The 12,334-nt window shown below is 59.5% G+C and overlaps 1 protein-coding gene across 1 annotated transcript; it reads left to right on the top strand.

Moving 5' to 3' along the window:
- Positions 1-85: 85 nt before the first annotated feature.
- LOC128850592 (ubiquitin carboxyl-terminal hydrolase 36-like) lies at positions 86-4,699 on the top strand. Its single transcript, XM_054055550.1, has 10 exons — positions 86-611; positions 748-969; positions 1,645-1,755; positions 2,091-2,193; positions 2,798-2,865; positions 3,273-3,343; positions 3,593-3,675; positions 3,886-3,997; positions 4,256-4,396; positions 4,595-4,699. The coding sequence occupies exons 1-10, from the start codon at positions 86-88 to the stop codon at positions 4,697-4,699; spliced, it is 1,542 nt and encodes a 513-aa protein (XP_053911525.1).
- The last annotated feature ends 7,635 nt before the right edge of the window (positions 4,700-12,334 follow it).

Below are 12,334 nucleotides of genomic sequence, written 5' to 3'. Positions count from 1 at the left end.
AGAGCGCGCTCTGTCCCTCCCCCGTTCCACCCCGGGAGGAGCAGCGCGGAGGCTTCCGCCCTCGTTGTAGCGAGGGAGGAGCGCGATGCCGCCCCCTGTGAACCCTCGTTCCGCCCTCTATCCCTCCCGTAAGGCGGAGCGCGGGGACACGGGGCGGGTCCGGTGCCGCCGGGCTCCTGTGCGGAGCGGCGACACGTGCGCGGAGCGGCGGCGACGCGGATCGGTGAGCGTAGCGGGGCAGGACGGGACGGCGCCGCGGCGGCAGGGGCGGGGAGGGGCGGGGCGGGAGGCGCTCGGGGACCGCGGAGGGGACCGGATGGGGCGTCCGGGGGGCGCGGGGGAAGGCGAGAGGTCGGGTCCGTTGCCGTGGCCACGGGATGCAGCGCGCCGGAGCGGAACGCTCTGGCGCCCACCCCGCCCGCTCGACCGACCCCTCCGTTCCCCGCAGCCGCCGGGCAGCGCCATCGCCATCGAGGAGCAGCGGAAGGACTGCAAGGATGGGCGAAAGCTGCACCAGGAGCTGGCCACGCCGTTCCAGGCGCCGCAGCAGAAGAAGATGGAGATGGAACCGACGAAGCACAGCGCCTCCGAGCAGCTGAACCGTCTGCAGGGTAAGGACGAGCTGCTCAATCCCCACGAGGAGACTGGTGGCAGCCCTGAGCCTGCCCAGCAACGTATGTAGAGAGGGCGAGGGGAGCCCTCCCTGCAGCCCCCACCTCGCCACTCACCACCCTTCTCTCCCCACAGGCAGCGAACATGTCCCAGGGATACAAAGCGACGGGATCCCCGCGCCAAAGAAGGTGCTTTTCCCCGTGGAGCGCCTCTCCCTGAAGTGGCAGCGGACCCACCCGATCGGCGCCGGGCTGCAAAACTTGGGGAACACGTGCTTCCTCAACTCCACCGTGCAGTGCCTCACCTACACGCCTCCGCTCGCCAACTACCTGCTGTCCAGGGAGCACAGCCGGACCTGTGAGTGGGGAGGCATGGCTCTGGCGAGGGTGTGTGGGTGTCAGGACGTGCCTTGTCTGCTCCCTCCTGCCTCGTTTCTCCATCAAGAGGTCGTTCCTGTGTCCATCTGACTTTTTGCAGCCACAGCAGCATTCCCAAGCTGTGCCTCCATTTGTCTGGGAAGGCGTTGACTCTGCTGGGCATACCCAGGACTAAGACTGGTCCAATGGGACCTGCTGGCTTTGTGGGGGCTGAGCAGTCTCTGCCTGTGGGGACTGCGTGAAGTCACCCACAGGGCAGAAGACGGTGCACCGGCAGGCGCCGTTGGTTCTGGGGGACTTTGCCGGGGGTTGTGCCGGTGTGCACTGCTCCAAGCTGTGACAAAGGGGAGCCTGCGGCGCTCCAGCCCTGTCCTTAGGACTCTGGTGGGATTGGCCCTGGGATCTGTTTTCCATCCACATGGATGCTGTCCCGCCTGGGATGTTGCAGCAGCCGGTGCTGCAACTGGGGCTGCGTCAGCTGGGGGTGGCATGTGCTGCTCCCTGCAAAGCCAGGATGGCCCCGAACTGCACCACAGCACCAAGCTCATTGGGAAGACGGCGCGTGGCTGAGCTGTACGGGACCAGAGATCCTCCGTCCCGTGGACTGCCTCCATCTCTCCTGGCTTTGTCCCCAACGTCTTCTCTCCTGCTTCAGGCCAGCGAGGGGAGTTTTGCATGCTGTGCACTATGGAGAAGCACGTACTGCAGGTTTTCAGTAGCAGCGGCAGCGCAATACAGCCCACGGCCTTCGTCAGAAACATCAAGAGTAAGGATAGCTGTGCTCCCCTTTCTTAGCCATGCAGGGCAACAGTGAGCGATGCAGGAGCAGAACCTTTGAGATCAGGACAGGTCTTGGCAGACTGCTCTTCAGAGCTGACGCTTGGAGTCTGCCAGGGGCTGCGCTTGGAGTCTGTCAGGGGCTGCGTGGGGCTTCCCCCATGGCCAGCCTGAGTCTGACATCTGGTTTGAGTTGAGGGGGCTCAAGCTCAGATTCCCTGCCCTGAGGGAGGGAGAGAGGGAGGAAGGGAAGGAGGGAGGGAGAAAAGGAAGGCCTGCATGTGTTGGAGCGCGTGCTGGGACTGAATCCTTCCTCTCCTACAGAGATTGCCACGCACATCCGCTTAGGCCGCCAGGAGGATGCACACGAGTTCCTCAGTTTCACCATCAATGCCATGCAGAGGGCCTGCCTGGATGGCTGCACCCAGTACGTGGGGCCCCTTGACAGCCTGTGCTGCTGTTCTCTGCTGTCCCGTCACTGTTCCCGTGTGCCTGTGGGAGGGGACTGTGGGGTGAACGTGTCCCCCGGGTTGGTTTGGAGTGAGGTGCTGCCTCCGGGGCCCAGCTCTGCCCCACGGTGACACAGCTCTGGGCTGCTGTCTGCCTGCTCCCTTGCCCTGACTCCTCTGGCCCAGCATAGCTGTGCTCCTCTCACCAAATCCCAAGGGTGCAATGGGTTTAGGATCCTGTCCCAGGTGCCGAGGAATGCATGTATGCTTCCTAGTTGAGTCCCGTCTCTGTGGCTGCAGGTGGGAGGCCTTCCTGGAGCCCTGTGTCCCAGGAAGCTGCGTTGCCTTTGCCTGCAGTGCCCAGCGCGGAGCTCCAGGCAGGGGTTTGTGCTGCTTCGAGCAGCCTGGTGCCATCCCTGGAGCTGTGCCAGCCGGGGAGCAGAGTGACAGGGGCTGTGACTCGCCTGCTGCCAGCTCTCTGCTGGCCAGAACACACCGGGGAGGTGTCCTGAGGGCACAGCGGTGGCCTGTGGGGTGGCCGTTGCGGAGGGGCGGTGTGAGATACCGTGCTGCTGTCTCTAGGTTGGATCAGCAGAGCCAAACCACAACGCTGGTTCACCAGATCTTTGGTGGCTTCCTGCGGTCACGTGGTGAGTGCTGGCTGCCGGGGCCTGTAGCTGTCGGGGCTGCTGCTTCCCTGAGATCCTCACAGGGAAAATCTTTTGGGCCAATTACTAAGTATGTGTAAATTATCTGGAGCTGCAGCTGGTCCTTCGTGCAATCCCTGCGGGCCGTGATGCCTGTGGTGGAGATGGTAAAAGCTGTTGGCTGTGGGTCCCCAGCTCATTGCCACCAGCAAAGGAACCCGTGTTGCCAGCTCTCTGGCAACTCTTGCTGTCCCTCCATGCAGTGGACTTGCCAGCCTTTGTCCTTGCCAGGTGGTGAATCCTGGTGCCCAGAGGCGGAGAGGGGGAATCCTGCACTGCCTGCGCTGTGCTGAGGTGGTGGTGGGTGCTGGCGTTGTGTCAGGGTGTGCTCATCGCTTTGTCTTTTGCAGTGATGTGCAGAGTGTGCAATTGGCCCTCGGACACGTATGAACCCTTCCTGGACCTGGCGGTGGAGATCGAGGTAGTGTGTCAGGGTGGCGATGGGGAGGAGCTCAGCTCTCGGAGGGGCTGTTGTGGCAGCTGCACCGTTAGTGCCTCAGGGTTCCTTAAGCTGCTGCTGTCAAGTCCCAGTGCAGGCGGCAGGGAAGCAGATGCTGTTGTTGCGCTGCCTCCTACTGTGTGTTGTCTCTCGGGGCCAGTGTCTGGGCAGGGAGCCAGGCTGTGGCGTGGACAGGCCGCTCGTGCCCTGACCTCTCCTCTGTCCTTGCAGGAAGCTGAAAGCATTGAGCAGGCACTGAAGTTGTTTGTGAGGCCAGAGATGCTGTGTGAGGAGAACGCCTACATGTGTAACAAGTGAGTGTGTGGGCCTGTGGCGGGAAGGGGCCCTCGGGTGTGCCAGGGGGAAGCAGGCAGGGCTTCTTTAGCTGCTCTATGGCTAAACCGGGAGGTACGTGGCCATGGAAGCCTGCACTGGAGCCGCTTGACCAGGGCTGGCAACCAGCTGGCAATCACAGTTCCATGTGCCATGGAACAGCTTGAATAGCTCGAGCTCTTCCTGTACAGGTGCCAGACCAAAGTGCAAGCCATCAAACGCTTCAGCATCCACCGAGCCTCCAGTGTTCTCATAGTCTCGCTGAAGCGCTTTTCCATCTTCAGCGGAGACAAAATCAAGAAGGTGAGTACTTGGCACTGCAGAGCTGGGGCTGTCTCCTGGCCCAAGGCCCTGTGGCCCAGAGCAGGGTGGGAGGTGCACGGTGCGAGCTCTGCTGCAGCCCTTCTCCAGCCGCGCAGTGGGGGTTCAGCTCATCCTGGTGTCTTGCTCACTGTGACCTCTGCCTGGGGAGAGCGAGTCCTCCTCTCTCAAGACATGGGACTCCGAGGACAGCTGAGCTCTTGCTGCTGTGCGGGCTCCTGAGATGTCGTCTCTCCACAGGACGTGACATATCCTGAGGTCTTGGACATCCGACCTTACTTGTCAGAGGCCAAAGGGGACCCTATGAATTATGAGCTCTATGCCGTGCTGGTGCACTCTGGGTACTCCTGCCACTCAGGGCACTACTACTGCTATGTGAAGGTGAGCCCAGTGCGCTCTCTTGGCACCTGCTCTGGGCTGGGTGCCGGTGGGGCCTCTTTCACCAGCTCCCCTTTCCTGGCCCTGAGCCACGCGTGCATTCTGTGGAGCGGAGCTCTGCCATCAGGCGCCATTCCTGCTGCACTTCAGGCCAGGAAGGTCCCCGGATGCAACCCAACCCCGTTCTCTCTTCTTCTGCAGGCCAGCGATGGGCAGTGGTACCAAATGAATGATGCCACTGTCGGCCTCACCACCATCAAGGTGGTCCTGAACCAGCAGGCCTATGTGCTTTTCTACCTGAGGTGAGAGCACCGTGTGTCTCCCAGCCCCTCTGGCCACTGGTCTCGGCATTTGGGACAGCGCTGGTAGCACGAGCCAGGGTGTGGGACGGAGCTGGCTCAGAGCAGGGAGGCAGGGAGAGGTCCAGCCCTTGTAGATCAAGAGCTGTAGGTCAAGAGCAGCTCGTCTGATTGGAGCTTCACTTCTGTTGCTTTTATGCGTCTCTGAGGAGAGTGTTGCAGGCGCCCTCCTCACAGTTAACACATGCGCTTCTCTGCTTTCCCCAGAACAAGCGGCACTGGCAAGAGCGTTGAGGGACCCGTGGCCAAGGCTGTGTCCATCCTGCCCAGCCAGCCAGTGATGGGCCAGGTGAGTCCCAACGGTCGCTTCCTGGGAGCTGCTGCCCCTCTGTCCACTCTGCCAGGGCGGGGGCTGCAGCTTTGGAGGAAGGTGGGCACAAGGGAGGACCGTTTGCAGGAGGGACCCTGCTGAGCCGAGGGTTCCTGGGTGAGCTGTGCCCCTTGAATCCTTTCCTCACTGAACCTCTGTCTGTCTGTCTCTTTGTCTAGAAACCAGAGACGCAGCCTGCAAAGCAGCTGTCCGGGCAGGAGGAGGTTGGGGTCTCTGTGTCCCATAGAATATTCAACACAGGGCCAAAGCTTCCCACCTCCTCCAAGCTGCTGCAGGAGCCCAGGCAGCACCTCTCTGCTGTGCCTGGAGTCAAGCCACCTGCTCCAGAAGGCTCCAGGCAGGCTAAATTGAAGAGGCCCCTGTTGGCCTTCGGTGCTGTGGAGCGGAGCAGCACGTCTCCACCACCAGCCAAGAAGCTGGCACTCTCTGCCGAAAAGGTGAGTCTGAGTTTCTGCCCAGTCTTCAGTAGGCACCTTCTGATTCTACTATCACCTCCCACTTCCTTCACGGGGCTGCCTGTCCCCCTCCCCTTTCTCTGGGCTCCATTTTATGATTTTCTCCTCTTGGGTTTCAGAATCTCTTCCTCTTTAGAGCATCAAGTTTTTATTCATGTCCATAACTACAGGGCAGCACGCCGGTGCCGGTGAGCAGAGGTGACCATTACAGACGACCTCAGCCACGGGTTCCGGAGCGGACGCACCCCATGGGCATCACGCGCCATGACTCCACTTCCCAGCCTTCTGGCGAGTTGAGGTGAGCGGTGCCAGTTGCTCGCAGGCAGCAAGGCCAGTAGCAATCTTGAGATACTCCATGAAGCAACTGCCTGGCCTGGCAGCTGGCTGGAGGAGTGATCTTGGCAGCCGGCTCTCCTGTTCTCCTGGGCTGGCAGGGCCCGCTCTGGATGCCTGAAGCAGGGCTGTGTCTCTGATGTTAGCACAGCATGGGAGGGAGCTTTGCAGTCCCTCGCCATGTACTGTCCCCTGGGATCAGGAGGCACCAGCCTGGTCTTTTGTGCATCTCTGAGGAGAGTGTTGCAGGCGCCCCCCTCACAGTTAACACTTGCGCTTCTCTGCTTTCCCCAGAACACGCGGCACCGGCAAGAGAGTTGAGGGACCCGTGGCCAAGGCTGTGTCCATCCCGCCCAGCCAGCCAGTGATGGGCCAGGTGAGTCCCAACGGTCGCTTCCTGGGAGCTGCTGCCCCTCTGTCCACTCTGCCAGGGCGGGGGCTGCAGCTTTGGAGGAAGGTGGGCACAAGGGAGGACCGTTTGCAGGAGGTACCCTGCTGAGCCGAGGGTTCCTGGGTGAGCTGTGCCCCTTGAATCCTTTCCTCACTGAACCTCTGTCTGTCTGTCTGTCTCTTTGTCTAGAAACCAGAGACGCAGCCTGCAAAGCAGCTGTCCGGGCAGGAGGAGGTTGGGGTCTCTGTGTCCCATAGAATATTCAACACAGGGCCAAAGCTTCCCACCTCCTCCAAGCTGCTGCAGGAGCCCAGGCAGCACCTCTCTGCTGTTCCTGGAGTCAAGCCACCTGCTCCAGAAGGCTCCAGGCAGGCTAAATTGAAGAGGCCCCTGTTGGCCTTCGGTGCTGTGGAGCGGAGCAGCACGTCTCCACCACCAGCCAAGAAGCTGGCACTCTCTGCCGAAAAGGTGAGTCTGAGTTTCTGCCCAGTCTTCAGTAGGCACCTTCTGATTCTACTATCACCTCCCACTTCCTTCACGGGGCTGCCTGTCCCCCTCCCCTTTCTCTGGGCTCCATTTTATGATTTTCTCCTCTTGGGTTTCAGAATCTCTTCCTCTTTAGAGCATCAAGTTTTTATTCATGTCCATAACTACAGGGCAGCACGCCGGTGCCGGTGAGCAGAGGTGACCATTACAGACGACCTCAGCCACGGGTTCCGGAGCGGACGCACCCCATGGGCATCACACGCCATGACTCCACTTCCCAGCCTTCTGGCGAGTTGAGGTGAGCGGTGCCAGTTGCTCGCAGGCAGCAAGGCCAATAGCAATCTTGAGATACTCCATGAAGCAACTGCCTGGCCTGGCAGCAGGCTGGAGGAGTGATCTTGGCAGCCGGCTCTCCTGTTCTCCTGGGCTGGCAGGGCCCGCTCTGGATGCCTGAAGCAGGGCTGTGTCTCTGATGTTAGCACAGCGTGGGAGGGAGCTTTGCAGGCCCTCGCCATGTACTGGTGTCCCCTGGGATCAGGAGGCACCAGCCTGGTCTTTTGTGCATCTCTGAGGAGAGTGTTGCAGGCGCCCCCCTCACAGTTAACACATGCGTTTCTCTGCTTTCCCCAGAACACGCGGCACCGTCAAGAGAGTTGAGGGACCCGTGGCCAAGGCTGTGTCCATCCCGCCCAGCCAGCCAGTGATGGGCCAGGTGAGTCCCAACGGTCGCTTCCTGGGAGCTGCTGCCCCTCTGTCCACTCTGCCAGGGCGGGGGCTGCAGCTTTGGAGGAAGGTGGGCACAAGGGAGGACCGTTTGCAGGAGGTACCCTGCTGAGCCGAGGGTTCCTGGGTGAGCTGTGCCCCTTGAATCCTTTCCTCACTGAACCTCTGTCTGTCTGTCTGTCTCTTTGTCTAGAAACCAGAGACGCAGCCTGCAAAGCAGCTGTCCGGGCAGGAGGAGGTTGGGGTCTCTGTGTCCCATAGAATATTCAACACAGGGCCAAAGCTTCCCACCTCCTCCAAGCTGCTGCAGGAGCCCAGGCAGCCCCTCTCTGCTGTGCCTGGAGTCAAGCCACCTGCTCCAGAAGGCTCCAGGTGGGGTAGATTGAAGAGGCCCCTGTTGGCCTTCGGTGCTGTGGAGCGGAGCAGCACGTCTCCACCACCAGCCAAGAAGCTGGCACTCTCTGCCGAAAAGGTGAGTCTGAGTTTCTGCCCAGTCTTCAGTAGGCACCTTCTGATTCTACTATCACCTCCCACTTCCTTCACGGGGCTGCCTGTCCCCCTCCCCTTTCTCTGGGCTCCATTTTATGATTTTCTCCTCTTGGGTTTCAGAATCTCTTCCTCTTTAGAGCATCAAGTTTTTATTCATGTCCCTAACTACAGGGCAGCACGCCGGTGCCGGTGAGCAGAGGTGACCATTACAGACGACCTCAGCCACGGGTTCCGGAGCGGACGCACCCCATGGGCATCACGCGCCATGACTCCACTTCCCAGCCTTCTGGCGAGTTGAGGTGAGCGGTGCCAGTTGCTCGCAGGCAGCAAGGCCAGTAGCAATCTTGAGATACTCCATGAAGCAACTGCCTGGCCTGGCAGCTGGCTGGAGGAGTGATCTTGGCAGCCGGCTCTCCTGTTCTCCTGGGCTGGCAGGGCCCGCTCTGGATCCCAGAAGCAGGGCTGTGTCTCTGATGTTAGCACAGCGTGGGAGGGAGCTTTGCAGGCCCTCGCCATGTTCTGGTGTCCCCTGGGGTCAGGAGGCATCAGCCTGGTCTTTTGTGCATCTCTGAGGAGAGTGTTGTATGCGCCCTCCTCACAGTTAACACATGCGCTTCTCTGCTTTCCCCAGAACACGCGGCACCGTCAAGAGAGTTGAGGGACCCGTGGCCAAGGCTGTGTCCATCCCACCCAGCCAGCCAGTGATGGGCCAGGTGAGTCCCAACGGTCGCTTCCTGGGAGCTGCTGCCCCTCTGTCCACTCTGCCAGGGCGGGGGCTGCAGCTTTGGAGGAAGGTGGGCACAAGGGAGGACCGTTTGCAGGAGGGACCCTGCTGAGCCGAGGGTTCCTGAGTGAGCTGTGCCCCTTGAATCCTTTCCTCACTGAACCTCTGTCTGTCTGTCTCTTTGTCTAGAAACCAGAGACGCAGCCTGCAAAGCAGCTGTCTGGGCAGGAGGAGGTTGGGGTCTCTGTGTCCAACACAGGGCCAAAGCTTCCCACCTCCTCCAAGCTGCTGCAGGAGCCCAGGCAGCCCCTCTCTGCTGTGCCTGGAGTCAAGCCACCTGCTCCAGAAGGCTCCAGGTGGGGTAAATTGAAGAGGCCTCTGTTGGCCTTCGGCGCTGTGGAGCGAAGCAGCACGCCTCCACCACCAGCCAAGAAGCTGGCACTCTCTGCCGAAAAGGTGAGTCTGAGTTTCTGCCCAGTCTTCAGTAGGCACCTTCCGATTCTTCTATCACCTCCCACTTCCTTCACGGGGCTGCCTGTCCCCCTCCCCTTTCTCTGGGCTCCATTTTATGATTTTCTCCTCTTGGGTTACAGAATCTCTTCCTCTTTAGAGCACCAAGTTTTTATTCATGTCCATAACTACAGGGCAGCACGCCGGTGCCGGTGAGCAGAGGTGACCATTACAGACAACCTCAGCCACAGCTTCAGGAGCAGACAGAACTCCATGGGCACCACGCGCCGTGACTCCACTTCCCAGCCTTCTGGCGAGTTGAGGTGAGCGGTGCCAGTTGCTCGCAGGCAGCAAGGCCAATAGCAATCTTGAGATACTCCATGAAGCAACTGCCTGGCCTGGCAGCTGGCTGGAGGAGTGATCTTGGCAGCCGGCTCTCCTGTTCTCCTGGGCTGGCAGGGCCCGCTCTGGATCCCAGATGCAGGGCCGTGTCTCTGATGTTAGCACAGCGTGGGAGGGAGCTTTGCAGGCCCTCGCCATGTACTGGTGTCCCCTGGGATCAGGAGGCACCAGCCTGGTCTTTTGTGCATCTCTGAGGAGAGTGTTGCAGGCGCCCCCCTCACAGTTAACACATGCGCCTCTCTGCTTTTCCCAGAACAAGCGGTACCGGCAAGAGAGTTGAGGGACCCATGGTCAAGGCTGTGTCCATCCTGCCCAGCCAGCCAGTGATGGGCCAGGTGAGTCCCAACGGTCGCTTCCTGGGAGCTGCTGCCCCTCTGTCCACTCTGCCAGGGTGGGGGCTGCAGCTTTGGAGGAAGGTGGGCACAAGGGAGGACCGTTTGCAGGAGGTACCCTGCTGAGCCGAGGGTTCCTGGGTGAGCTGTGCCCCTTGAATCCTTTCCTCACTGAACCTCTGTCTGTCTGTCTCTTTGTCTAGAAACCAGAGACGCAGCCTGCAAAGCAGCTGTCTGGGCAGGAGGAGGTTGGGGTCTCTGTGTCCCGTAGAACATTCAGCACAGGGCCAAACCTGGCAAATGTTATGGTTCCACCAAAGCTGCCACAGAACGCACCCCCTTCATTCAAGATAAATCGCTACGTCCTGCTTCATGGACCCAGAATATTTCAAGACTACAAGACAAAAAACCCCAAGTGAAGTCGAACAATTGAGGCCGAAGTGGAACTGCCCCTGTGTAGCTTCTTAGCGACCAAGAAGCCACACTTGTCATTCAAGATGCAGCAGCCCAGACAGCACCTCTCTGCAGTCCTTGGAGTTGTGCCAGCTGTTCCTGACAGCTGCTGTCTGGTTAAACTGGAGTGCTCCCTGTTGACCACTGTGAAGTGGAGCAGCTCCGCATCTCCACCACCAGCCAAGAAGCTGGCACTCTGCAGAAAAGGTGAGTCTGAGTTTCTGCCCAGTCTTCAGTGGGCACCTTCTGATTCTTCTTCTACCACCTCCCACTTCCTTCCCCAGGCTGCCTGTCCCCCTCCCCTTTCTCTGGACTCCCCTTTTTAATTTTCTCCTCTTGGTTTCTCCTTTAGTGCACCAAGTTTTTATTCATGTCCATAACTACAGGGCAGCACACCAGAGGTGGCGAGCAGAGATGACCATTATCAACCAATCAAATTATCAACCCTTGAGGACCTCAGCTCCCCTCTGAAAACGCGCCACCATGGGGCAGATGGCAGCCCTCAATCTCAGTCTGTGAAAGGCAAAGATGACACCTCCAGCCTGCCCAAAAAGAAGAGCCGCACACACGAGAACTCGGTGTCCATCACGGGGGAGGAGGCAGGCAAGAGTCCCAGTGGTGGCCAGAAGGAGCCAGGCTGCCAGGAGTTGAGTGTAGAGCACAAGGAGAAGGAGAAGAAGGAGGAGAAGGAGAAGAAGGAGAAGAAGAAGAAGAAGAGGAGGAGAAGGGCTCTGTCTTCGGGTAGGTGAGGGGCTGGAGTCTGTTTTGGTTTTGCAGCTGCTGCTGCCCTAGAGCAGGGTCTAATTTGGATTTTGTGGCTGAGAAGGCAGCAGTTGCTGTGCTCGTGTGTGTTGGGATGGTGAGGAAGGGAGGGGCTCCCACTCAGTACCTGGCTTTCAGACCATGTCTGCCTCTTTTCCTGTCCTACAGCACATCTTCATCTGCGCTGAAACTGCCGAATCCAAAAAGCCTCCCTTGAAAATCATCATCAAATTCTCAACCCTTGAGGACCTCAGCTCCCCTCTGAAAAATGCCACCATGGGGCAGATGGCAGCCCTCAATCTCAATCTGTGAATGGCAAAGATGACACCTCCAGCCCGCCCAGAAAGAAGAGCTGCGCACACAGGGACTCGGTGTCCATCACGGGGGAGGAGGCAGGCAAGAGTCGCAGCGGTGACCTGAAGGAGCCAGGCTGCCAGGAGTTGGGGGCAGAGCACAAGAAGAAGGAGGGGAAAAAGAAGGAGGAGGAGAAGAAGAAGAGGAAGGAGAAGGTGAAGAAGAGGAGGAGAATGGAGTCAAAAGAGTGCCTTTCTGGGACTCTGTCTTCGGGCAGCTGAGGGGCTGCGGTCTGTCCTGTTTGTGCAGCAGCAATGTGTGCCTGGCAACACCAGGCTGGCGATGGAGCCAGGCTCTCCACAGCTGTCCAGAGCCCCAAGCCAGACCATGAGGCCAGCACACCACCCGGGAGCCGCAAAGCATCCCATGTAGCAAAGGAGCTACTTAAGGACTCCATGAACAAAATATACGGCTGTGCCATCCCTGAAGCGGGGCGGCCTCGCCAGCCTTCTCGGGGCAGCGCGTCCCCTGGGGCGAGTGGGAGAGGCGATGCCACAGCTGGAGAGATGCAGAGTTGCCTCCTCCCTGAACAGCAGCACGGGTCCAGCCCTCTGGCTGCGGGGAAAACAGAAAACAGAAAACCCTGTGCTCTGACCCCAGGACACTTCCTGCCTTTGCACACGTAAAGAAGATGAAATTTAAAGGAATGATGAAATGGACTAGGAAAAGAAGCTCTCCCTGCCAGCGTTGGTTCTGAAGCAGTACTCCCCTGCCAAGGGAGCCAGCCAGAGACATTGGATTTGAGCTCCTGCTCCCTGCCCAGTTCTGGCCGTTGTTCGTTCTCTCCACCTCCCATCTGGACAGGGCTGGTACCCACTGCCCTCCCCCTCTTTGAGTGTCAATGGAGTGGTTTTTTTTAAGGTCCCTTCCAACCCTAACTGTTCTATGATTCTATGA

This window comes from Cuculus canorus, unplaced genomic scaffold (genome assembly GCF_017976375.1).
Source record: "Cuculus canorus isolate bCucCan1 unplaced genomic scaffold, bCucCan1.pri scaffold_108_arrow_ctg1, whole genome shotgun sequence".
NCBI lineage: Eukaryota > Metazoa > Chordata > Aves > Cuculiformes > Cuculidae > Cuculus > Cuculus canorus.
The sequence above is the reverse complement of the archived record's forward strand: the minus strand, read 5'-3'. Positions and strand labels throughout refer to the sequence as shown.

Coding starts and splice junctions, on each gene's coding strand:
- LOC128850592 (XM_054055550.1), top strand. CDS start 86: ATGCCGCCCCCTGTGAACCCTCGTTCCGCCCTCTATCCCTCCCGTAAG. Junction 3,344..3,592: donor ACCTGGCGGTGGAGATCGAG/GTAGTGTGTCAG, acceptor CTGTCCTTGCAG/GAAGCTGAAAGCATTGAGCA. Junction 3,998..4,255: donor GCGGAGACAAAATCAAGAAG/GTGAGTACTTGG, acceptor GTCTCTCCACAG/GACGTGACATATCCTGAGGT.